The 26,345-nt window shown below is 48.3% G+C and overlaps 8 protein-coding genes across 8 annotated transcripts; 6 read left to right on the forward strand and 2 right to left on the reverse strand.

The window, feature by feature from the left end:
* Positions 1 to 341: 341 nt before the first annotated feature.
* Positions 342 to 1,346, forward strand: sirO (Oxidoreductase; the record flags this gene model as incomplete). The annotated part of the gene is made up of 1 exon (XM_031152767.1): positions 342 to 1,346. The coding sequence occupies one exon, from the start codon at positions 342 to 344 to the stop codon at positions 1,344 to 1,346; it is 1,005 nt and encodes a 334-aa protein (XP_031002491.1).
* Positions 1,347 to 3,052: 1,706 nt separating this feature from the next.
* On the forward strand, positions 3,053 to 5,143 carry LHYA1_G007843 (uncharacterized protein; the record flags this gene model as incomplete). The annotated part of the gene is made up of 1 exon (XM_031152768.1): positions 3,053 to 5,143. One exon carries the CDS (start codon positions 3,053 to 3,055, stop codon positions 5,141 to 5,143), a length of 2,091 nt encoding a protein of 696 aa, XP_031002490.1.
* A 237-nt stretch (positions 5,144 to 5,380) lies between these two features.
* Positions 5,381 to 6,109, reverse strand: SYS1 (the record flags this gene model as incomplete). The annotated part of the gene is made up of 2 exons (XM_031152769.1): positions 5,381 to 5,759; positions 5,862 to 6,109. The coding sequence occupies 2 exons, from the start codon at positions 6,107 to 6,109 to the stop codon at positions 5,381 to 5,383; spliced, it is 627 nt and encodes a 208-aa protein (XP_031002493.1).
* Positions 6,110 to 6,545: 436 nt separating this feature from the next.
* On the forward strand, positions 6,546 to 7,009 carry new16 (Cytochrome c oxidase subunit 6B-like protein; the record flags this gene model as incomplete). Its single annotated transcript, XM_031152770.1, has 2 exons — positions 6,546 to 6,779; positions 6,881 to 7,009. The coding sequence occupies 2 exons, from the start codon at positions 6,546 to 6,548 to the stop codon at positions 7,007 to 7,009; spliced, it is 363 nt and encodes a 120-aa protein (XP_031002492.1).
* A 4,490-nt stretch (positions 7,010 to 11,499) lies between these two features.
* LHYA1_G007846 (uncharacterized protein) lies at positions 11,500 to 12,066 on the forward strand (the record flags this gene model as incomplete). Its single annotated transcript, XM_031152771.1, has 2 exons — positions 11,500 to 11,718; positions 11,776 to 12,066. 2 exons carry the CDS (start codon positions 11,500 to 11,502, stop codon positions 12,064 to 12,066), a joined length of 510 nt encoding a protein of 169 aa, XP_031002495.1.
* A 358-nt stretch (positions 12,067 to 12,424) lies between these two features.
* On the forward strand, positions 12,425 to 13,632 carry LHYA1_G007847 (uncharacterized protein; the record flags this gene model as incomplete). The annotated part of the gene is made up of 2 exons (XM_031152772.1): positions 12,425 to 12,802; positions 12,913 to 13,632. 2 exons carry the CDS (start codon positions 12,425 to 12,427, stop codon positions 13,630 to 13,632), a joined length of 1,098 nt encoding a protein of 365 aa, XP_031002494.1.
* Positions 13,633 to 15,131: 1,499 nt separating this feature from the next.
* Positions 15,132 to 18,125, forward strand: TPS2 (Trehalose-phosphatase; the record flags this gene model as incomplete). Its single annotated transcript, XM_031152773.1, has 3 exons — positions 15,132 to 15,563; positions 15,613 to 17,560; positions 17,614 to 18,125. The coding sequence occupies 3 exons, from the start codon at positions 15,132 to 15,134 to the stop codon at positions 18,123 to 18,125; spliced, it is 2,892 nt and encodes a 963-aa protein (XP_031002487.1).
* Positions 18,126 to 18,621: 496 nt separating this feature from the next.
* Positions 18,622 to 21,428, reverse strand: DTA (D-threonine aldolase; the record flags this gene model as incomplete). Its single annotated transcript, XM_031152774.1, has 4 exons — positions 18,622 to 19,811; positions 20,010 to 20,173; positions 20,465 to 20,627; positions 20,729 to 21,428. 4 exons carry the CDS (start codon positions 21,426 to 21,428, stop codon positions 18,622 to 18,624), a joined length of 2,217 nt encoding a protein of 738 aa, XP_031002486.1.
* Positions 21,429 to 26,345: the final 4,917 nt, after the last annotated feature.

Raw genomic sequence — 26,345 nt, forward strand, 5'->3', positions numbered from 1 at the left:
CTACACATTGTTGGATACGAGTAGAGGTTAGTGCGGAATGGATAAAATCATTTCAATTGGTCGACAGCACAGCTACTACAGCTAGTGCTTCCGAGTGGCATGGACCGCAAGTGCAGCACAGGCAAAGTGCTACGATATATTAGAAATCAGAGAGGATTGAATAAAAGACAGGAGAGACAGAATGTTTCTCTATATAAGGCTTTGCCATCTTTCAGTTACTTCTAGTTTCTCGTTGTACCACTTACACTCCAAAGTTCCACGAATCATTTCCTGAAAGCTACTGTCTATCACTAGACTCACCAAACAAACCCATATATTATTTTGCGTTCCTTGAAGACATCATGACTAAAGCACTTCACCTCATCTTCGGCGGAACTAGGGTGGGCAATACAGGTTGGAATGGCGTCCCGCCTGAGGATGCAACCGATGAGGCAGCTCTCCAAATCTTTGAAATTCTCAAGAAAAACCACGTTAAAATCATCGACACTGCGCGCGGATATGGGAACTCAGAGGCAGCGCTTGGTCGCTTGAAAGCGGGTACGGAGCATGGCTTCCTCATCGACACCAAATGGTTCGGCGGCACGTTCGATCCGACAAGCACAACCAAAGACCGCATCATCTCCGACGCAAAAGATTCCCTTGCTAAACTGGGAATACCCAAGGTTCACACTTTCTCTTTGCACTCACCAGACGTGAAGCCAGAGATCGAGGAAACGCTTGTCGCCATCGATGAAGTCTATAAGCTCGGGGTTTTTGAGAACTTTGGCTTGAGCAACTTCAGCGCTGCCCAGGTACAACAGGTGTATGATATTTGTAAAGCCAAAGGGTTGGTCCTACCCACAGTGTACCAGGGCCTCTACAGTCCTGTGAATCGTAACGCGGAAGACGAACTTCTGCCGATACTTCGAAAGTTGGGCATTACTTTCAATGCGTACAGTCCACTTGCGGGTGGCTTCTTGACCAACACCAAGTCTCACATCTTGAACGGCGAAGGCAGATTCGCCAAAGAACATTTTGGAGGCTTGTACGGTGAGATGTACAATAATGAACCGTACATGGAAGCGCATGAAGAATGGGGGAAAATTGCAGATGATGAAGGAGTGACACGGGCAGCACTTGCTTATCGATGGGTAAACTATCACGGCGCCTTGAAAGCCGAGTTTGGAGATGGAATTGTGCTTGGAGGACGTTTGTCTCAAATGAAGCAGACATTTGATGCTATTGATCAGGGCCCGTTGAGTAAGAAGACTACTGAGAGCATCGAGAAACTTTGGGAAAAGCTCAAGCCTTCTGTGAAATATGCCGACAATTTCGCGGCCAACATGGCAGTCAGATCACGTTCTTGAGGGGGAGTATGTGTTTGAATTTAGGAGGACATCTGGGTTTTCCACAAGTGCAAATACAGTCGTTCTTGCAAGATAGATCGATATTTCAACCAGCTACACATTTGACTGTGATACTGTCTTGCAACCTAATCTCCTCGTTCGCAAACACCAAGTAATTTCCATGATCTTGCGAGGTCTTGCCAGACCCCCTCATCCTTGATGCTCCAAGGTCTGAATGTGCAGAAGTAGTCTGCGTCCCTTTATCCACCAACTCCACAGCCCGGACAGCGCTTCTTCCAATCCCCAAGGCTTCTGCGAAGTCCCGTGCCTTATGCATGGCTTTCTCAACGCACACTTTGCGACCTTCGGTTTCGAGACGGCTCCTTGTTTCCTCTGTCAAGGTCCACTCTATATCGGCGACCTTGGCGTTCAAAGTATCGCATAGTTTTGTGTCCCATATCCCCAATAGTGCGAAGTCTCGAAACGTGATTTCGAAACTGGTTGTGACGCGGTACACGCTCTTACTCATGCTTCCATGGTACTCATTTTCAGGTTTTGTTAACGTTCTCGTCTTCCATTTGGCGATGCCAGAGTTCGGGTTTGAATCGCTTCCTTGCTTGGGGTCCTTGGCGCCGAGCATGAACTGGATTTGGCTGACGGTTTTGCTAATAGATGTTGAAGCTTTTTCTTGGGTGGCGGCTGTATCGGATATCATGATTGTCATTACTGCTAGTTCAGCCTTGTGATATAAATCGGAGGAGCCACTGACGTCAATGAGAAGTGGAGAGGTTAATGTCGGGGACCCCATGCTTGTTGTATTGACAATTTGGTGAGTATGGCGAGAAAGATTCAAAAACCGCAATCCCTACTTGAATTGGGAGAGCAAGTGTAACAAAGACATTTGCTTAGACAGGCCTCTAGCGTCGAAGCATATATATAGAGGCTGCAAAGCTGTTGCCTGGAGCTACTTGCCTAGCTTGAAGGCGAACTAAAGTACCGTAGGATCGCAGGGGATAAAACTTCTTATTTCTTATAGAACAAGTCGCAAACAACTTCAGTTTGCGACAAGTCTAGAGAGCCCAGAACGAGAGAACGCGAGGTTATATAGCCAGTGCCCAGAACCGCTGAACTACGCGTATCTAAGGAGAATCGCAGCTGACACTCCTGAATTCCAGGGGCACTGAAAATGAGTTAAGCATCAGGGAGTATTTCCTCTTTTGAAATCAATACACGAAGATATTAAGTTATGGGAAAAGCTTGAAACTCTTCTTTGTGAAGGAAATATCTCTGTGCTGTATGCAGCAACGTTGGAAACAAATTCTTAACTCTCCAAACAAAGCTGACGGTTAACCAGACATCCAAGGTGCAATGAGGCAATCTTAGATAATTAGCTATGTCACTCCAGCCAGCCTAATTGGGAAACACCTCCTGGGAATGTCCAAGGTGTACACCACGTGACTCGTCTCGATGTTGCCCCTGAGGAAGGTGCGATTCGACGAGCCGATGGTAGTGTCAAAGAAGTCACGAACTTCAATATTCGCATCGATATTTTTCCAAAAGGCACCATCTCCCTACATAGTCTTATTCCTCCCTACCTATTCGCACATCTTCTCCTAAGCAATTCAGCATTCCTAAATCCTCTCGTTCTTATGGATCTTAATGACGACCCTTACGAGCCATTTCTCCATACCCCCAATGATATACATCGTATTAATAACGTGTCCGATATGTCCAAGCTCATTGCCCGGCGAGATCAAAGCAGCCGTTCCAGCCAAAGGTCAAGAAGGGCCAGCATTGGGTCCGGAGAGAATGGTGCCGAGGACAGCCAGGTACTATTCATGAAAAAGACCACGGGAAAGAAAAGAAAAGGGCGATCATTTTCCGAGATCAGCCACAATTCCGCCATAAGATTAGATGAATCCTCAGTTGGCAAAGACGACGTTGAAAGTGACGGGGAGGCGGCCGCCATGGAAGAACTGGTTGCAAATATGATCGACAGAGAGATACAAGAGTGGCAATTCGTTTGCGAAATAGGCCGTCCATACTGGTGGTCACCCGAACAGAAGTTCCTTCGAATGCGAAAGCACTCCCCTGGAAATTCGAACAAGTATGATTATCGAAAGTGGATGGAAGAGAACGAATGCAGGCCAAAGCAAGCCGCTGGTTATCAACGTCGAGCAGTCTCCGAGGGGTATTTGTCTGACTCAAGCAGCGCTCATAGTTTGGCACAAATGGCTGCAGTCCGGCTACTCAGCTCGTGCTTCACACTCCCTCCGGATTGTGTCCTCGGTTCACCCAGCTACCCCACATCTGACAAAATCCCTGGGATTACAGTTCTAGACCCTCGAATGATTAGTTCTTTGAGAATGCATACAAATTTCCGATTCTCCCCATGCTTTGGACACCAGGCTCGCAACACCTCGCCCGTAACGCAATGGCCAAATACATTGGATGGACAGAGTGGAACTACGTCGATACCAGTGTCTCCGGAAGGATCTGGCTTTCAGACTCCAGAGATCGGCACTTCGGAAGTCAAAAGGAGGAGAAGGCTAGCACGTCGAAGACTGCATGTAACAGAACGTTCAAGCATGGAATCCTCGGTGGAAGGTGATTCTGGCGACCATGTGCGCTCAAGTTCAGAAGTTCTCGATCCAACTGTTGCTTCTACAGCTTCGGAAAGAGGAAAGAGCACACCCGACCAATCTCGGCGGAGTCATACCCTTCCAATGCTTGGCGATACGAATAGAAGACGAAAAAATAGGAATTTCCAGAAGCAGCAGCCACCTCCCAATACCCCGGTAGGCGGGGGGAAGAAGTTGGCTGAAGCTCATCATGGTACGGAAGTTCGTCAACAGCCAAGGACAATTTATCGTATGCAACCGGTTATACGCTCAGAACCCCATCACGTTTTTATTCAGCCTGTCCGAGAGTTAGTGGTAAAGCGATGGCGAACACTGAGACGACGATTTGGAGGTAGTCTGCATGCTCCTCTGACAGATGGGCGATCCGAAGATAAGGTGTCGACAGGTTCGGAATCTGGCGCGAGCGAAGTTCTAGGCCTTGCTCATAGCAACGATGGTAAGGCTCGAAGACAAAGAGCGCGGGAAAGAGGCAATATCCACAGCAGTATTGTTGATAGCGAAGGACACTGCAACTCTCCGGCGACTCCATGTCCTACTCCAGAAGAGAGGGGCGCCCACAGGCCGCTCAGGGCTGATTCGGTGGAGGCCAGTCTGTCATTCGCACTCGCAGACCCATTGTCGGCTACAGCGGCGTTGGCTGCTGCTGAGCCTGCTAGAAAAGAAGCCAATAATGGAGAGAAATTGTATGCTTCTGCGCCATCTTCCACTTCTATACCAGCTTCCTCGCCGCAGCCTCCAACTGGAACATTGGCATGGTCACCACCAACCTCTACTCGCAACCGGTCATTCGCGCCGAGAGCGTCGCACTTGCGAAGAAGCAGGCTTTCTGAGGTTCACACGCCAGAAGATTGTCTTACTGCTGATGCACCAGCAGAGGTTGATCGGGAAGCTGTTGACAGAGGCATACTCAGCGCAGCGGGAAGTGCACTTGCAAGTCCCGGGGGAGAATCACCGTCGCCTCTAGCTAGAATTGCAGGTCCTACTAGTTATTTCGACGTGGAAGATCTGCTACGACCAAAATCCCCCGGAAGAATGAGGCTCCGCAGGACTAGCACGAGTGGGACTCAGGTATTCCATCCGGATGAAGACGGCGTAGAGATAGATGGCCTTCCCGTGGGCCCAGGGAGAGAGAGATGGGCAAAAAAGGGCAGCAGCAGAGAAACAACATACCTATGAGACTCTTCGTTTGGTTACACCAGAAGATTGTTCTTCAACCCCCCTGATCGGTAACGAGACCTGTGGTATATTGAATTTGGATTAATGGAGAATTAGACTGGATATCTTCAAACCCAAGTATGCTGCTACCCAATGAGCCCATGGTGTTCCAGACAAAGTACAAGTACAGTCCCAAACGCCGTCCTATGCCTGCCATTCTATACGCCTCATTTCAAACATTGTGTTCAAAGTCGCCAATCAGCTGGTCTCAGCTTCTGGCTTAATGCTAACCATCTCATATTCGCCAGCTCCATCCCTCCCTCTGCCCCTTCCCCTCCCTCGCCCATGGCCCTGTTCTTCATCACCACCCTCACGTGCTTCGGTAGTGGTGTGCTCTGTGACCTGGGCAGTACTCGAACCTCCAAAATGAATAGGCCGCAACTCTCTCCACTGACAACTCCAAACCCCCAAGCTAATCATCATAACCACGCTGGCAACTTGCAGCGCCCACCATAGCCAGTTTGTAGGGATAGAATGCGAGTATAGGGATGTTATGACAAGGTGTATGAAATGGAGTGTAAGGGCGAAGTCGGGGACCAGTTTACTCCGCGTGATGAAGAAGAGGATAGATATCACACTGCACATGTACCAGTCAGAATCTTGTCATTTCCCTGAAGCTTCCGCAAAAGCCCATGATAGGTAGAGGAAGGGAAACATGGCATAACATAACATAACATACCCAAACAAAGAATTTAATAACCACACTAACCCCAACATCCACCCAACGGTTGTATCCCCCCTCAAGCTGCGCCAACTCAGAACCAGGTCAACACTGAAACTCTTGCCTGCCACCAGCACCGTGAACAGTATCAGCGCCGTGGCCGCGCCATACCAGATGCTCTGCAGTATCACGATTTGGGAGAGGATTTTTAGTGGTGGGAACTCGGTCAGGGCGCCGGGTCGGGGAGGGCGGCGTCGCCGTGCCATGGTTTGTAAAGATGTGTTATCGTGGGAGCATTTGGGGGATATGATATGATGTGTTGTGTTGTTTGGTTTGGTAGGAGGGGGAGCTTGAGAGTTGCCTGACTTGATCAGATGTCGAAAGGGACAGAGATGCGATGCGATATGATATGGAGTGTTATTGTTACCGATTAGGGGATGGGGGAGGGCGGTGAATGTTTTCTGCCGCCCGGACAAAGTGAAGCTTCTCTGATGGCGTTCCCAGGGTAAGAAGCTACAGCTACATCTGCGAGGACGCCACCTCGAACCTTTTATCCTAACTGCTGCAATAGCTGGATTATTTGCTGCCCTATCAATTAAGCAATTGGATAGCTGGTACGTCTCACTCGATTTGAGGGTTGCTTTTTGAACCTGGAATTGCTAATGCGACATACAGCTCTGTCTTCACGTCCGACAATTCGAAATGGGATTCTTTAGTACCACCACCACATCTCCTCCACCCCCGAAGATCTCCTCGGACGGCGCCCCTATAGCCCCGGATCGCACGCAGAGAGCGAAGTGTTGGGAGGGGAGAGATGGGTATTTCAAGTGTCTGGATAAGAATGGGATCATAGACAGTATCGGGGAGAAGGACAAAGCGGAGAAGGCGTGTGCGAGTGAGGCGAGAGGGTTCGAGGCGAATTGTGCGTCGAGTTGGGTGAGTGGCTATTTTCTTTTCGTGGATATGTTAGCAAGGGCTACGGATGTCGCTGTTGCGAAGGGAGCTGAGAGTGCACGTGCTAATGGTTTTTGGAATAGGTCACGTACTTCAAGAAGCGGCGAGTAATGGAATACCAGAAGTTCCAAACCATGGAGAAGTTGAGGGCCGAAGGAGCACAAGAGATGCCCGGAGAAATTGGTCAGGGAGCACCTGGACAGAAGCCATGATTGGATTGAGAATACGATACTTGTACAACAGAAACGGGTATACAGCATAGGGACGGCGTTGATGTATTGGAATAGAAATCTCCCATCAGACTGGATATTTGCGAAGAAGCTTTTTACATTTGGTGATCGTTTGTGAGTACGGCTACCGAGCAATAGCGTCTCCGGAAGTGAAGTTATTCGCATTTCTTTCAGAAGCGATGAGTATGTAGGTCCTTCTATAGAAGCTTGTGAGAGCGATGGAACACAAATGTTTTATGTTGGCAAGTGCCTCGACGTGAGCGTCAACGTCTCCAGCCCGGCTCTGATCTGGGGATTTCATGGCGTTTTCACTATTGCATACAAACTCTAGCCTGGCAGTGAAGGTCATGATGATCAATTACCAATAATACAAGCCAAGGTGCCAAAAACTCAAAAGTTGAACCCTCCCCCTCCCCCTCCAAGCGATCTCGCGTACTCATTTAGAGCCTGCCTAACAAACAGAGCTTGAAAAATGGCATCTCGCTTCTGTTTCTCCTCTTGCTCTGCCCGAAGCCTGAGTGCTTCTTCGAGGACAGCGCGCTGCTGCGCGTCCTGAACTTCCTGTCTGATTTGAGCAAGAGCTGCAATCCAATCCTCGACTGACAGTTCCTCCTCATGCCCAGTAGTACTTGCAGCCGGTGCTGCTGGTGTAGGAGTAGGCGTTGGAATTGGTGCGGACTGAGGGGCTTGTTGAGGGGCATCGGGTGCGGGAACCCGAATCAAAGGCTCATTGTAATCTAGTAAGTCATCGAGTCTATCCACACGATTCAGTTGGGAAACATTATAATCTCGACGGGGTAGTGATACATACTTGACACTGAGGACGGCAAGTTTTACAAGTGGATCATTGTTACTTTCAAAACTTCGGACGCCTGACCATTGCAAGATCAATCCAAGGTCCGCGATACTTCCTTGACGTCCTTCAACGCTTAGAATTTCATCCGAGTTGATTTGGATGGTCTGTTGACCAACAGGAAGGCGCACAACCTCATACCAGTAAACTTTCATCAATTTCTGGGCAAGGGAATCTTCTTCGAAGGCTCTGGTCTCGAATGCATCTTCTCGGTAGCGGCCAGTGAAGAAGTCCTTTTTATTGCGCAAGGTACCGAGAGAAACACGGAGCCATCCGAGTCCCTCTTCTTGAAGCACCTGCCGATCTGCATCGCTGAGCAAGGAAGAAATAGCGAGCTCAAGGTGAATCAAGATTGAGAAATGGCCTGGTTTAGCGCTGGTGAGGAATCTGGCATGAGAGTCGTTGCCATACATGTGAAGCATCCTCCAACATTGTGTGCCCTTTTCACCTCCGACGGTAGTAGGCTCAGTTTGGGTTTCTACAATACTCCAGTTTACCTTGGACTTGTCGGCGTTGTATTCTGGATTTACAATATCGAGCGGCGGAGTCAGATCGTCTTGGAATATTCTCTGGGTACTGAGTATATGGCTGACTTTGTGGGTGTTCTTGTGGTTTTTGGAAACTCTGCCGAGCTGGAAACAGCTTATGCACAGATCGTAGTCGTAGCATTCGGTGCATGTCACACGTGGCTGAGAGCAGTATATGGAATTCATGCATCCATCACACAAGGCCGCTTCTTGCATTGCCTCATCATCAGGGACTTCAGCGGATACTGGGTCCAGGATGCTGTCGGATGTCTTTGCTTGTCCTATATCTGAAGCGGGATGTTCAGGTGGAGGGCTGAATGGTTGTTCACCTTGTTGTTTGCTCGGAATTGGCGGTGCACTGCTTGTTCTGGCGTACTCCTGCATGTTGACGGAAAGGTCTTCTCTTGAGTGAGCAGGGTTGATAGAAGGATAGGGCCTTCGCCCCGAAGAATCAGCCGAATCATGCGACACGTTTCGTTGGTGTGCATTTTGGCTAGTCCCTGAGAACACAGGCGGTTGAAGATATGTTGCTCCTTCAGACTGTGTCGTCTGAGGTGGCCGTGGTCGATATGGCATATATTGCGGGTTCGCTTGCATATTGTTCCCAGAAGCTGCTGTTGCGTCCACTTCGATTGGACGAGGAACAGGAGGCCCACGACTAGTGTTGTACATACTGTTTGGGTACGGCGGCATAGTTCCTGGAGGCGTGTTTTGGACTGTGGGTCGATACGGGCGTTGAGGCGGCGGCGGTTGCTGTCGGCCACCAACTGGGACTCGAGGCACGCGTTCTTGGAAAGGATAGTACGATGAAGACGACGCCGCGTTCGATCCATCAATTTGTCCATTGGCACGATAGCCTGCTCGACATGTAAGTTGGGTGTCTCCTTGTGTGAGTTTCTCATGTTCCCTCATACCTGGTTGTGTGTATCGAGGTGCGGTAACGAGATCGAGGATACTAGTGAGAACAGGCAGCCAATTCTGGTCATACGAACCCCTGAACCTGCACAATTCTTTATGGTTTGCGTCTAGTCCATGCGCTACATCTTCGTTTGAGATGCTCAGGACGGCTGAGTGCTGTTCGACTATCTAAAGGTTCACATCAGTTCCAATCGGAGAGAAAGTAACGGCTTTCTTACCACCCGGGGACCTAATGGCGTCGTCTCGTAAAACGAATGAATCCTCATTTCTGTGCAGATATTTACGAATCGATTCGACGTTTGGAACAGGCCCTCATTGTCCTTTTCCAGGCTCTTCAGTAAGCCGCGATTAAGAACCTGCCACCCGGGAACAGCCGCTCCAGCGACTAAGGCTGCAACTTGCCCCAAGGTGGCAACCCCAGATCCGCGGTGGGGGGTTCCTAGAAATATGATGCCCGTTGTGGCTGTATGAATCGGTTTGTAGCGAGATTGAAGTGAAGCCTCGATCAAAGCCTGTTTATGGTCAGGTATATGGCACAGGGGTGGTCAAGTTCGGGTTTATCGACGCACCGATTTCACAAGTATACCTCCCAGAGAATGGCATATCCATAGTATTTTCCGTCCCTGCAGCCGTTGTCAGTGTCTGATCCCTACAACCAACGGCGTAGTCATCTCTGTACCTCATTTCCGCGCGTGATCGCTTTGACGCGGTTTAGCAACGTGAGTGCATGGCCATATATATTTTGAGTATTGAACGAGGTACTGGCATTGTATCCATAGGTCCATATCCGCGCGTTGTTCCTCCGTGCGTGAGCTTTGAGGTGTTCGGGAAGGAGGTCGCGAAACCAAATGCAGTTTGTTTCGGGGTGCTGCCATGTTTTTGTTGGCCCACCATTAAGTCCATGGAGGATAAAGATTCTAGATGGACAGTCTCTTAGCCACAGGTACGAGAGCCAGACTCTTGTATGGATTTATACAAGTGCGCGAAACATACTCGCATGTGCACGGCTCATTGCTGTTCGCGGGGTAAACTAGATAGAGACCAGGCTCGGCTTGCTCTTTGAAGAGGACGTAGGAAGTAGACTTTGATTCCTATTAGCTTTACCTAGAATGGTGAGGAAAGAGTGAAGTACCATCACGATTCACGAAACCAAATTTGCTATCGAGGTGGGAGAGGAAAGATGGCCGGTCAATAGGTTTGGCAAATCGAGGAGAAGGGTTCTCAGCTCGAGGAACCATAGATAGGCAGGGCATGTTCTTTTTTTAGTTGTCACACTCATGCTTCAGCCACAGTTCTCACCATGGGGTGCACCGGAGTGCTGAATACTCCTACAATCTTGGAATGGTCACACTGAATACCTAGTCTAGCCCAGCCACCACCTTGGCAACTTTGCAAGGCTCTCTCAGCTGCTGGCCGATGAATTATTATAGACACGAATTGAAACTTAAAAGGTAAGATACTCGCGCAAAGCAATTGTCAAAGTCAGACACTAACAATTAACTTAATTCATAATTAGGTTGATAATGAGAGATGGCTTTATTGAACGAAAAGAGCGAGCAGCGATGGAGTGATAGGACAGAATCTCGAGGATTATCAATAAAGCAATAAGCGCCACATGCAGCATGCAGAAGTTACCCTGCCCTACCTGCCCCTGTTCTGTTCAGTTCTAGATCTCGGCCGCAACCACGCGCACGCGATTTAGACGGTGATCGCGGTGGTGGAACATACTGTTATAAAAATCCAACATATCATAAAATACTAGGCCTCGTCTTCCATTTTTCTAACGATTTGAACACTACAAAATGTTCCAACGAAGTCGCTACGTTGCAACTTGCAGCAGAGGCAGAGCTTCAATCCCAGGATGTAGTTCTAATTCCCTACATAGCCTTGCTTCAATGTGGGTTACTTTCTACCCCATACTCAGGGAGTTCCATAACAAAGTTTCCTCCCGGTTTCGTTGCGGGGTTCTCCCCCTCATTCGCCCCTTTCTCAAGCTCGGACCGAACCGAAGAACTGTCGTGACGTTCGGCTTTGAAATGTAAGTGGGATGTTGGATCTCTTTAGAGATTCTTACAAATCAAGCCCCACGATATATTAAAGTCGAAAGCCTTGACAGTTCCAAGGTTTTAGTTTTGGAAATTCCATAGATACTAGAAAGGTAAAGATTTTATGCCATGGAGCTAAACACCCTTCAAAAGGCGGAGAAGCAACTCACGCTCTTCGTTACTTTCCAAGTAGCATCCGCGAACATCGAGAAGTTCAAGGAAGCACATCGGCCTGTATGGAAAGCATGCTCTGAAGAGCCAGAGTGCCTGCTATTTGATGTATTTCAACACCCAGATCAGCCAGGCCGGTTCAGGTTTGTTGAAAGTCTGGAGCAAAGGGAGAGAGTGGTTTGAAAAGGTGTGTCTGGGGAATCCTCCTACTAGCAATCTAATGGTTTCCACTAGGAGCAGATGACAAAGCCATACTATGCATCGCTTTGGGAAAGATCAAAGCCGTTATGGATCGCGGATAGTAAGTTCCCTGGGTCTGCACTGCTGAGTGGCCACGTGACTGACAATTATCCATTAGTCCATATGGAGTATTTCGAGAGAGAAGGTGAAGGAAGCGTTTGGAGTGATGATTACCTTGTAAGTGGCAAAAAGATGGAGAAGGGGAAGGAGAAGGAGAAGGAGAAGGGGGAGAACTTGCCTCCACATGAGCCGTGGTCGGGTTGGTTCAGCCACTACCGTTACTAGTCATCAACCGCTCAACCCCACGAACGTTTCTATGACCACCTCATCTGCTCATTTGCCGAGAACATATCAGACTGCACTCCCCACACTTCTGATAGATCTACCTACGGCTAAGAGTGTCCCGACAAGAATGACAGTAGCATAATGTCCAATAACATTGCACGTACAAGATCATGACGGTAAAAAAGCTCGCATTTCTCCCAAGATGACGTTGTTGACTTGGTGAGTTCCAAATTTGAGTACTACGTTGATGCGCTTTAGAGAAGAGGAAGTTCTATAAAGACGCTCAGGAGATCACGCCGAATATCATGCTTGCCAATACCTACACGCTGCACTATTCCACTACCCCGTACTTTACAAGATGCATCTCTCATTCGCTTCCGTCACTCTCACTGGACTTTCGTGTCTGTCTGTTCTGGCATCGGCAATCCCTACAAATTTCTCCTTCGCCAACAATCCAACAGGCGAAGGCTTTCCAAAACCGAATGCTCAGCAGTTGGTGGCAATCGAGGCACAAGCACACGGAAGTCTGCCAAATGGCCCTTCTCCATCATCGGTAAAGAACAACACAGTGACTAGCTTGCAACTCATTGCCTTCAATGAGATCTTCGAAACTGCTTTCTTCACTTCCCTCATCCAAAACATCACCAACAACGTTACGGGTTACGCCGTCTCTAACAGCACACTCAGATATGCTTCCCTTGAGGCTCTTGTTGCAATCCGTGCACAAGAAGAACTCGTAAGTGCTATGAGACAACATACTCCAAGGTGCCTAGGTATAGGTACCATGAATACCTTACCTTTGGTCCCTACCTTCATGTATTCATGACTGACCCCTTCCTCCTCCAGCACACCTTGTTTGCCAACAATTCCCTGACCGCACTTGGTGCGAAGCCTGTCCAAACCTGCGAGTTCATGTTTCCCGTGGCCACTCTCCCCGACGCAATCGCTCTCGCATCCAAGTTCACAGACATCGTCCTCGGCACCTTGCCAGCCATCCAGCTGCTGCTAGCTATGTCCAACGACTCAGCCCTTATTCCCGGGATCGGTTCTGTTATCGGCCAAGAAGGCGAGCAAAACGGCGCTTACCGTCTCTTCCAAAACAAGATCCCTAGCGCGCTTCCCTTCCTCACGGCCGGCACTCGCGAGTTCGCCTTCAGTGCTCTGAACCAGAACTTTATCGTTCCAGGTTCCTGCGCTGTTGACTATATTGACCTCCCTGTCTTCAAGCCCCTCACTGTCGTCACAAATGCTATCGCTGCCCGGAACCAGACTTTATCGTTTGAGTTTCCCATGTCTAATGGCTCGACGACTTTCAACGCCAGTTCCTACTCGCTCGCGTACGTCAACCAGCAGAACATCCCCGTGATCGAACCGCTGCAGAACATCACTGCCAATCAGACGTCTAAGACGATGAAGTTCAATGCTGCGTTCCCTTATAATGGCACGACGTTCGGCAATGGCTTGACGTATGCCTTGGTCGTTAACGGTTCTACCACTGGGCTAACCTCCGCCGCTGATGTTGCTGCTATTACCGTCTATGGTCCTGGTTTAATCGAGATCAATTAGTGTTTGACGAGATTGTAGATAGATGTGTATGGAATATATATAAATGATTTACAAGACAGGGTTATAAAGCATACACGAAAAGCAACTTTAATGATATTAACTGTATTGACAATTTACATACTCGTCTCGCATAACCGGTAGTAGCGATTGGAAATCCGCCCTCGCCCCCCCGGCGCCCTCTCGCTTGCAGCTCCAATGTGCTCCAGTCGATCCCCTACACTTGAGACAACTGGGACCAATCAAAACTCGCATGCAGCACTGAAGGGCAAAAGGGCAATCGCCCTTTGATTTTGCGAAATGCAACAAAACTTTAAGGCTTATATTCCATTTCGAGCGATCATGTGGATGCTCACGTGAGCAGAGGAGATAAGGGATGGCAATGGAGATGACGATGAGGATGCTGTATATCTGCACATAATGTTGGTTTCTGACTTCTTAGAGTCGACGTGTGGTATGCACGGCGCAGGGAGAGACAAATCTTGCAAGGAAATTCTGTCTCAATTGATGTAAAGAAGAATTCCGAGAGAAAGAAAAATAAGTGTCGCAAGACGTATCAAGACGGGCTATTAGTAATAATCAACGTGCTCCTTGACACAGCACTGCACTGCACTGCATTGCACTAGCAGAGTTACCAGTCCAGTCAACCTCAGCTGGGAATGACCTCAAATACAATGCTGCATGCACCTCTCCATACCGGCGGTATCTATAGGTTTACATAACCGCACCATCATACCATGCTACCCATGACACGGCACGGCACGCATCGTGAAGAAACGACAATCATACTATGGGTGCAGCGTGCGTAGGGTCTAGACTATGAGGTTCTGCATAGGCGCCGCATAGGTTCTGCAGCTAGACAGGATGCAGATATAAACATAGGAAGGGAGGGTCGTTGCGGCGTTGGCGTTGACGATGGCGCGACAAGGAAATTCAATAGATGTTCTGTAAAGTGCCCAGGCCAGGTACCTTATTCGTTGTACTTGAGGCTATCTCTGTTCATTCTCACCATCCTGCTGAAGTATCTTATATAATCGGTTGATATGTGCTAAGACTGAATTGGTAACTGGTGTTGGCGGTGAACAGGGGACTTGGGAGTAGGCGGTGAGTCTGGAATAAAAGCTTGGTGCAGCTACGTCAGAGTATCTAAGTATCTCTCTCTCGGCCGGCCTTTCTTCGCCATACCGCGTCCCCTCCCCCACCACCACAAATACTACAAGCACAACCTCCACGAGTCCACCTCCTTCACCTCTCCAACAAGCTGCCTTGCCTTACCTTACCTTCAACACCCAATTGCTGCAACCCCCACACCGCACTTGAACTGTTTCCCGCCTTATTGTCTGGCCCCCCCCCCCTTCTCCCATTATCCCCGGCCCTTCGTCTTATGATCTTAGACTGCTCTCGCCTTTAGAGAAACTGTCCATGTCGTTGTGATCTTTCACATCACTTGGTCCATTCACCAACTCGATTCGATTCGATTCTCTTCTCCAAAGCTCACCACCATGTCAAAGACATCTGATCAAGAGAATGCCGAGCTCTCTGACACGCCGCGTCCGCTCCTGCCAGACCGACAAGAGTCTATCCACCCAGCTCTTGATCCCTCGCGGACCAACGTTCCTGTGACGCCTGGCTTCCATTCTAGTGATTTTGACGCAGAGGGTAGCGACCACTCCTCGGAAACCTCTTATTTTGCCCACGACATAAACAAGGTCCGCTCAGCAATAGCCCAGTCTCCTGCTGCTGCGGCGTCTGGCGCCAAATCGAATCGAGATCTCCTGCGCCGAATAAGCCTCACGTCGGGCTTGGGAAGACAAGACTCCCTGATAGACATGGACCCCCGAGCTGCCAACCCCTCCTTGAGTCTTAGTGGGGGCATCATCTCTGCAACCTTCTGCATACCACACACTCTGAAATACAGAAAGGGCGCCGACTGGGTAAGCACGCTCTTCCTAATCTGCGAGGCATATCTAACTGGTACTCTAGGGTCTCGGTAGTCGCCGCGGTACCTCGGCCCTTTTCGATTCCTTTGCCTACCTCTCTTCCGATAAGACGCCTTGGAACCATACACTTGTTGGCTGGACAGGAGAGATAAATCCAGCGGACGAGGAAATCACCCCTCCCAATACACCACCGGCAAATCCTACAGTGAATAAGATCCCTCTAAACAAGAACTCCGCTCCAATTCCCGTCGATGCGTTTGCGAAGCCTGTCGAGCCAGCAACGTCGGAGGGTCTACACATCTCCAAAGAAGACATAAAGGCACTGGAAACGCAATTGGCCCGTGACAAGAAGGGGAGGACTGTACCTGTCTGGCTAGCAGACGACACTGAAGGGATTAGCGATGGAGATTTATATTTGACAGATCAGTCTCGGTGGAGAAGGTTTGCGGAGCATGAACTCTACACGCTGTTCCACTACAAGCAGCACGAGCCTACGAATGGTCGAGCAGAGCGTCAAACATGGGCGGATTATTACAGGATGAACCAAAAGTTTGCCAACCGTATCCTCGAAATCTACAAGCCCGGCGATATAGTCATGATCCACGACTACCACTTGCTGCTACTTCCAAGTATGCTCCGGCAACGAGTCCCGCATATGTATATTTCCTTCTTCCTGCATGTTCCTTTCCCTAGTAGCGAATTTTTACGATGCTTGCCACGCAGAAAGGATATTCTCGAGGGCGTTTTGGGCGCGAATCTGATCGGCTTCCAAGCATACAGTTACTCTCGGCACTTTGTTTCCTGCTGTACCCGAATCGTGGGATATCCTTCGGATACTGCGGGTGTCGATGCATACGGGGGAAAAGTTAGTGTGGGCGTTTTTCCAATTGGCATTGATGCTGCTGCCGTTCAGCACGAGGCCTTTGATAACCCAGTTATTGGCGAAAAGGTCACTGCTCTGCGGGAACTCTACAAGGACAAGAAAATTATTGTCGGTCGAGATCGTCTGGATACCGTGCGAGGTGTAGCACAGAAGCTTATGGCATTCGAGAGATTCCTGGACATGTATCCCGAGTGGAGAGACAAGGTAGTCTTGATTCAAGTCACCAGTCCCACCAGTGTTGAGGAGGAACAGGAAGATGCGGGAAATAAGATCGCAAACAAAGTCTCAGAACTTGTCCTGAAGATCAATGGAGTTTACGGATCATTGGAATTCTCTCCGGTTCAGCATTACCCGCAATATCTATCTCAGGAGGAGTATTTCGCACTTTTACGCGCTGGGGATGTTGCTCTCATTACCAGTGTCCGTGATGGAATGAACACAACCAGTCTCGAGTACGTGGTATGCCAGCGCAACTCTCATGGCCCACTCATCCTTTCCGAGTTTTCTGGAACTGCCGGTAGCTTGAAGGACGCAATTCATATCAACCCTTGGGATCTTTCCGGCGTGGCCCATCAGATTCATTACGCGTTGACAATGGGCGAAGACAAGAAGATGGCAATGCATTCAAGCCTTTATCACCATGTTACCACAAAGAACGTACAGGCATGGTCAACAGGATACATCAAGCGCCTGCTCAGTGTTCTCAGTGCACATAACACACTTATCTCGACGCCGCTTCTAGACAAGGCAATTATGCTTACACAATACAGAGCAGCCACCAAGCGGCTCTTCATGTTTGATTACGACGGAACTCTCACTCCCATTGTTAAGAACCCTAGCGATGCCATCCCGTCTGAAAGAGTCATCCGCACCCTCAAAGCACTGGCATCCGATCACAGAAATGCGGTCTGGATCATCAGTGGTCGAGACCAGGAGTTCCTGAGTCAATACTTGGGTGATATTCCAGAGCTAGGATTCAGCGCTGAGCATGGAAGTTTCATGCGTCATCCTGGCAGTTCGGAGTGGGAGAATCTTGCCGAAACATTTGATATGAGTTGGCAGAAAGAAGTCATGGAGTGTTTCCAAAAATACACAGAGATGACTCCTGGTTCGTTCCCGCGTTCCCTCGATCTCTCAAGGTTCACAACTAACAAATTATAGGCTCCTTCATCGAACGCAAGCGCTGCGCCTTGACATGGCACTACCGCCCATCGGACCCCGAACTCGGCGCCAACAATTCCCGCAAATGCCAGACAGAACTCGAGAAAACCGTTGGCAAGAAATGGGACGTCGAAGTCATGACTGGCAAAGCCAACCTTGAAGTCCGACCAACCTTCATTAACAAAGGCGAGATCGCTAAGCGCCTTGTTGCCGACTATGGTAGTGAAGTTGGCGAACCACCAGAATTTACTCTCTGCTTAGGAGATGACTTCACGGACGAAGATATGTTTCGCGCCCTCAATGGCAGCAACCTCCCGGTTGACCACGTCTTCACTGTCACCGTGGGCGCAAGCTCAAAGATGACACTCGCGCACTGGCATCTCCTCGAACCCTCAGATGTAATCAGTAGTATTGCACTTTTGAATGGTGGCGATAGTGATTTGGCTGATCTGGGCCCGTTGGCAGTTGTCGAAGGCAGAATCCCCGAATCGATGCCTGGTGAGATACATTGAGTGCGTTGTACAATTGTGGAGTGATTGCATTTTGGGGTCAGGCGTGGATGGGCGTGGTGTGGCGAAGCTTCTTGGGAGGTTGCTTTGGGTCAAGTTGTATTTATACGCGCAGACTTTGGTAAATACGGAATAGATAGAAAAAGAAGTACATTGAAATAACACAGGCGTAAATTACATCAATTATGGATAATATACCTGCATAAGTGTAGATGATATACTTGCTACTGCATTGGAGTAGGTAAAGCAAGTAGACTTAAGTGGGCTGAGCCGCTGAGGACTCGGGTTCATAGCACATGCACTCTACTCTCTTTAGCACTGCCAATTTCATAGATAGGGCTATCTATATATCATTCAGTCATGATTCTAGATCGTCATCTAATGCTTAATAATAAGCTATGTGTATGAAATTATATACATTCCGGGCTGTGGATGTAACTACATATAGGCGACTGTTCAACATGGAGAGTATACGCAACTACCAATACAACCAGAAGACCTATTGGACTCTACCTCTCGTTGCAACAGGCCAAATCTCCTCAATCACACCATTACGGTGTGCGTAGTAGAAGTCATGCAGGTTCACAGTTGGATCAATATGACTTGGAATCATTTCCACCCTCGCACCAATGGGAATATCGGGCTTGTTCTCCTTCCATTCGAGCCAAGCGTGTTCATCCCCCATAGGCGTGTAAGTGACATCAGGCATATCCTTTGGTTCTGCAAACCCACTATCAGTGGTCAACGTCTTCAGACCAGCATCGATAGTAACACGACGTTCGGTTGCAGATTTGCTGATAACCGTCGAAAGGATAGTTAGACTATGAGAGAAATAACTGCCAACTGCATTCCTGTAGTCGGAATCCATGAAAATGAAAGAGCCTGGCTGCACTTCTGTGACACCGGGGGTCGTGGCGCAAAACTCGGCAGTCCCCGTTCCTCCAGTAGTGACGACTTGGATGTCGAATCCTTTCCCCCTTAACAAGGTCGCAGTTCCGGTGAGAATCGCCATGGAAGCTCGGCATTCTTTCTCTCTTTCTTCACGTCCATGGACATGCTGGAGATGTCCCTCATAGCCTTGAATCCCGAGAAGCTTCAAATGACTGAGTGTCGAAATGTGCTGCGCAAGAGCCGGCGCCAACTCAGGAGCGACTCCAGTACGATGCAAGCCAACGTCAAGGTCAATAAGAACTTGGATTGGCTTCTGGATGCCAGAATCTCTTAGCGCCGTGTCGATAGCCGTAGCTCCGATTTCACTATCAACAACTATTTGGATTCCTGGATGTTTGCGAAAAAGCTCAACGAGACGAGCAACCTTGACTGGTCCGACTATCTCACAGGTGATCAAGAGATCCTCGATGCCTTCTGCGGCCATGACTTCGGCTTCGCTCAGTTTGGCCACACATGCTCCCTTGGCGCCTGCCGCGATCAGCTTTTTGGCAAGAATGGGGCTTTTGGTTGTTTTTAGATGCGGTCTGATATTAACAGCCAGCGGCTTCAGGAGCAGCATCAGCTTTTGGATATTCTCCTCCATTATGTCGAGATCGACAATCATAGAAGGCGTATCAAGGCTCTCGAGCCGGTCTCCAGGCTTGGGGTCGTACATCGAGTGCGTCTTTACTGATCTGAGCGTAAAGCGTTCAAGACTTGACGTTATAACTTTCTTTTCCGGAGATGTAAAGCTTGTCTCTATGTTGGTGTTACTTGTCAACACCGATAGGCGAGTGTGAATATAGAGGTAGAATAATTAAGCTGTTCTTGATATCTGTAACTTGTTTACACGGTTTAAATGAAAGATGTTATGTTTTTAGATTGATCCACTAGAATCTTGGCGAAAGTAGGAAGTAACGTAGCATTTAATACAACACCAAATGACTAATACCGCACCCATAAAGTTGTTTATAACTGAGACTGCATTCAAAGTGTTCTTTATGACTGAGACCGCACTCTTAGGGTAGGCGGATGAGGTAGTCGTATTCAGGTAGGAGATGGAGAGCTCGAGGAAATACACATTTGCAAAAATGGGGGTAGTGCAGGGGGAAGTAACACAGCTGCGGCAAGGTTAGCTAAATGTAGGAAGTCTTCTTAATAGACTCTCTTAACAGAAAAATAATTATTATAGCAAAAAATGTTATAAGAAGATAAAATTAATTAAAGAACGGTAAGAATCCTATATAAGAGTTTGGGTTAGGACCTAAAAGTGGAGCTGGTGGGGCGCCTACTTTTCCAGACACCAAATTATACTGTGTTTTTTATTATACCTCTAGTATATAGCATGAAAACTGATAAGAGTTTAGAGAATTAGAGTCGTGTAAGGCTGGTATTGTTTGTGTTCTAGTTACATTGCAACACCATTCAAGATGACTCTTAAAAGCAAGGAGTTCTCTATTTCCTTAGCACGTGAAATAAGTTCTTCAGCATCCCAGTTGGCCCATACCAATGTGCCTCTAAGAAACCTCGCCTCCGACGACGCAAGCCACACTAGAAACTGGCCAGGGAGCTCAACTAGACTGAATCAGCAAACATAATATTAGAGGTGGATGGGTTATAGCTGGAAAGTTATCGCCGGATCATGGCTATAATCATATGCAGCCTGGTTAACGTACCTTCATCCAGGCCCTGTACGTCCGTGTTGGCGTTTATTTCCGTATCAGTAATCCCTGGCTGCACATTCACAACATGCAGCTCAGGGTTCTCGGCCGCAACAAAGTCGAACATTCTAGTACTGGCCAACTTGGTCACGGCGTATGCAAACACATCCTCCACTGGTGCTACCGGTGCCAAGTGTGCGATAGAAGAGGAAATATTAAAGAGCTTGGCTCCTGGGGCTGCCAAAGGGATGAAAGCCTGCACAGCATTGAGCGACCCGATAACGTTGACCTCGAATCCGCGTCGCAACTCGTTCACGTCGTAGGTAGCCACACCTCCGTAACTGGTGAGAACTCCAGCATTGGAAACAAAGATATCGATCTTGCCCACCTGGACCACAATGCTCTTCAGAGCACCATCAATAGATGCGCGTTTTGTAGTGTCGGCAGTTTCGAATAACACTCGAGTTGCAGGTCCGGCTGCGGTTATAGATGAAGCAGAAGTCTGAAGTCGATCGAGACGGCGACCAAGAATAGCCACAGATGCAGCACCCGCCTGAGCAAACGCGATGGCAGTGGCTTTGCCTATACCCGTACCTCCGCCTGTTACAACGACGTTCTTACCAGCTGCTGAGAGCTCCGGTCGTGAAGGTGATATGAACGGATATGGTTTATCGTGCCATGTCTCGGTGAAAGAGGTCCATCCAAAAGGCGGCATTTTGTAGTTGCAAGATAATGGGTTGTGACAGTCTGAAGTGATAGGGTGCTTTGGACCTGAGCCAATTGTAATATTTGATAAAAATATAAAGAATGATATCTATCGGATCAATAACTAGAAGTGAGCCTGCAGCCTTTTATATAGTACTCTCCTTAATGAATTGAGATAAATAAAGGATTCATGGGATGCCTATGTCACAGCTTCCGCGGAACCTGAAATTGTCAGCTGGGAGTATAGGCCTGCAATGGAAAATGATTGAGAATCTGAGATGCCTCGTATATTTTTAACAGCCTCCGCGGAAGCCCTTATAAATCGGCTTAGCCAAGAAGCGCTCTTGTCCACTGAAATTACTATGGCTTTGTTTTATCAGCGATGTCTTCTGCGGAAGACTAAGGGAAGTGAGCTAATATAGCCACCATAAATGGCTGAACCTCGACTTCAAGTAAATATGAGGATACACTGCTGCTAGACTATGAGACTATTGGGTTTTATTCTTATGACTCCAGACTGCCAGGTTACGTTTGCCTCAGCTTCGGTTTCACGCGCTAATGTATAAAGGCCCCAGGATTGTCACCGGCTGCTTCAGCCCATATACATGCTCGGCCCCATTCTCTATAAAGTAGAACGGCAACACCTCCTCACTTAACAACTGGCCAGCTACTACTCTATCGTTACGCTGTCCTTGTTGAAATGCCATGCGATCATACCGAACAAGCTCTTTGCATGCCTCCCCGATCCTTCTAAGTGGCTCGTGGGATGTCTGCAGTACCATTTCCTCTACATACAGCAGCGCCATGTCCGCTAGACGTCTATCAAATTCTAAACTCCCATGATTTGGCTGGCACATGTTGTTCGCGGTTAGGCATACCAAACCCGATACATGTGCACACGCAGTCATCCTGTGAAACCGTCTCGTCAGCTCCAGTTTGAAGACACAGAGAGCTTCAAAACACAGTACTTACCAGACGAACGCGGCATCTTTCCCCTCCATGCTCATGGACAATTTCAAGAACTCCCGCGATTCGTTCACGAGTGTTTCCCAACCTTCTGGAAGTGGGGCTATCAGTGGTACTGGCATTGCCGCGTTTCCGTTGGCAGCCCTACACCCATAGTCTTGCAACTTTTCCATCCAACGTGCGTCCCAGGAGTGAGCCAGACTCACCAAGCTCAGGCATGACAGACGAGTACCATACAAGATCCCGAAGTATCTCAACATGCCAGGGGAGCAAGCCTGCGATAAAGCATTAGGACTGAAAGACCCCGGCACATGAGATGCCCAGTCGTCCAACATGCGACGAATCTGTGTCATATTATCGGCTCTAGTTTCAGGTCTCGTTTGCGCTCGTACCGAATACAGGCAGTCGTAAAGGCTTCCTTGAATCCGGGCCAACTGCACTCGAGCGCGGAAGAAGTTGAACCTAAAATGATCATCCGCGCCAACAACAAATCCTGCCTCATCTTCGCCAGGCTGTTCCGCCGGTAAATCTAGATCGATGTCGATGTCTTGTTGGAGGGGTGCTTGTTTGATTCGCATACTGATATCCCTATCAAGAATGTATATTATCCAAAATACACGGTTCCGCTGCAGGGCATCCAAAGCATCCAGATGCTCAGAGCTTCTGTGACTTTGAAGTCTAAGTCTGTGTGCTAGGCGTAGAGCAGTAGCCACCAGCATTGTAGGTGGTCCCATATCTTGGGCCCCTTGATATAACATGACTAACCCAGCTAGCACCTGAACGTTGATGAGGCTCACATCGCGCATCGTGACCTCAGTCAATACTGACTGTGCCTTATTGAGATATTCGGCAGTGGTTTTGGTAGAGAACATATCTATTGGATTGCTTCCACGATAAGCAAGTGCAAGGACCACGTTGATTGCAGCCCAAGATGCGCAGTCTCTCTGATCTGGATACCGATACCAATTGTGTATGGACTTTAGCAATGCCTCTGAATGAAAGAGTGGAAGGACAGAATTGAAAGTTGTTAGATATTTCTCAACAGCTGGCAAGACCTCCGGTAGTGGTGGCAATTCCATCGATGCATGGTGGCGTGTCTCGAAGAAGCCAGCCTCGTCTCTAGGAAGGTTTTGTACCGGTGATGAGGAGATAGGAGAGACGCTTAGTTCAGGCACGAGGCCTTCAAGCTTGCTGATATTCTGCAGGGCCTGACTAAGGCGAGTCTCGAGATGCTCGAGACGAGATTTTACATGATCCTCTCCTTTGCTGGATCCCTGCTTCCGCGCTGATGTTTTCCGACTCGCAGCTGTATGAGTGCACTCCCTCTTGTATATCACACAGTGAGAACAAACAGGTTTCTGCCCATCGCATTTAATTCTTTTGTTATAGCAGAGGTCGCATGCCTACTTAGGAATTTCGTCAGCGTTGAAAACCTAATAGGTATGTAGAGTATACGAAAATTAAGATTAACGTACTTTTCTAGGAGCGCTTTGTTGCACCATAATGACTTAAAACTTAGGATGTTCGTAATAGTAATAATCGTAAAAAATATTAATCTATAAAATAGAACTGTTTTCCTTAAAGATAGAATTTTACATATAAGAGACTCTAGATTACGATCCGGTTCCGCGGAACATCAGCTGACAAATATAAACATTCGGACTTTAAGAAACTATGTCGGAAATAAGATAATACGAATTTCAAAAGGTAAGAGCTATGTCTGAGAGAGTCTATTTACATCTTTGAGAAGATCTTTTACATCATCTCTTATACTAAAGATATGAGTAGAAGTATTTCATTTGCTAGTTTTAATGTAGGGATTCAAGTCTTGCACTTAATACAATGGACGTGAAATATATTACAGCTGAATGGCACTTGACAGCAACTTTACAAGGTGCGGCAAAAGCCCGATTTCAGTGAATTTCCACGCTCCTGTGGTACGCAAGACAATACAAGGTATGTACCAAGTCTCGCCGTCTCGGCGACTGAAGACACGCTCCTCAAAGGGCGTTAAATCGTGCGAGTTACAGACTAAGTGTTGAAGGGTGTGACCGTCAAACGAAATACATGTTTTAAACTCACCCACATCATACTTATAGGTCTTCTACCGACCAATGTCGGCTGCTGGCAAACGTAGTTCTGGAGTCGAGATGGCGAGATATGGGGGAGTAGTCTGCCAGTAGACCAGCCGTCTTGGCACACCTATCAGAGAAGGCGGGTTGGGATAGTGAACGCAAATTCGAATCAATGATGTATTGGTTATTGGGTATGATGAGCTGGAGGATTAAGTATTAGGAGCTCGTAATTTAATGGATATATTCGAAGATTGAGAGACAGAAAAGGGGGATGATAGCGTGACTTGACGAAGCTTTTGGATAACAGGAAGGGCTTAGAGATCCAGACGTAAAAATCTTGGATTCTACAGAAGAAAAATCAAACAAAAAATGACCTTTCGCCGCTCGATTCGGCTGACGCCACCAATAAAGCCCATTATTTGAACACTCGTGGGTCAGCCGGTATATTTACCTTGTAAGATCCACGGGATCGCCGCAAAAACGAATGTGTGGGACCGTCCCAAGCGTGGGTGGACCACAGATGACAGGTATTATCTGCATATGTGATGCTAGGGCTAACCTGCAGAGGAAAACGTGGGATGATCCATATTTATATACTCCTTTTATGGACTTCTGTGCTAGCTGCTTGCTTGAGCTAGAGGCGCCGTGATTTAGCAACCAATGATTCTTGATGTGATCAGATTGAATGAAGCATTCCAATCTTGGATTGGGAGGATTATCAAAGCCCGCGTTTGAGATAATGCAGTGTTAGTTCGCGAATATGTCTCGGAGTTTAAGTTGGAGAACCCTTAAACTCTCGTGGGTAACCTCTTGACATTTTTGGATGTGAAACCCAAATAAAGCTTCGGGTAGCGCCACAGGGTCGTGGTTAGAGGAGAAACCGTCTTTGGCGGAGGCCAAGTACTTGGGATCGTGTTAGTTGGGAAGACTACCTAGTGTACTAAGTCAGCGGAGTATCACGAGTTTTAGACAGATCTGAATAGGCCTGGAGCTACTTGTGTTAATGGTGTGAAGTGTGACCACTGTGAGACTACGAATTGCGGGTTAACGTTGCGTTGAATCAGTTCTTGTCTTTAATGGCGGCTCTTGATTACTTTGCCGTTATATCTTGAACCTGCTGCACACGTGGTTGAGAGGTACGAGTATCTGAGCACTACTCGTAAATATGTGGCGTCGTATTCTTGGCGAATACCAGCCAGTCCAGGCAGGCCAGGCCACCCCACCCTACAGGGCCCACGCCAACCAACCAACCCCCCGTTAGCTGGCCGGCGCTCTCCCGCTAAAATGGCCAAGGCTTAGGGGCTTCCCCAGCGAATGTTTAGGCTCTACCCACCCACGTTCTGATTTGTGTGCCTCTGATTGGCTGTTACCAACGACATCCTTCTTTTTGCTTTCAAGCAGACCCCCAGGGACATTTGGACGTCCCAGAAAAGCATGCAAATGTTGGACAGGAAAATCCAATGAGCTGCAGTATGCAAGGGCATATGGCGGATATCTAATCTTAGCTGTTGTCGCGTGCAGCCTCCGTACAGTTTGTGAAGTTATCTTAAGACTGGGTATGATTTACCAAACGAATGATTGCATTGTGTAGCAATGCTACCGAGTATTTTAGCAGCCGCTGAATATCAGAACGGAAAGGAACATTCCTCCGAATTCAAGTCCACAGGTACTCGGGACCACGTTGTTAGATTGTTTGGCTCCGCCGCTCCTGGATGTTTATACATCGCTCCCGCCAAGACGCCTCTTATCGAGGACCAGGTAGGATGTGAAGGCTCCAGCTCTCTCGACCGATTTGGACCTGTAGCCGACCCACCGGGCTTAATATTCTAGAAGGCTTCCTCTTCAGGATGTATCGATGCTATTGCGTTACAGTTCTCACACGTGTG

Source organism: Lachnellula hyalina (assembly GCF_007821495.1).
Source record: "Lachnellula hyalina strain CBS 185.66 chromosome Unknown contig00166, whole genome shotgun sequence".
Taxonomy (NCBI): Eukaryota; Fungi; Ascomycota; class Leotiomycetes; order Helotiales; family Lachnaceae; genus Lachnellula; species Lachnellula hyalina.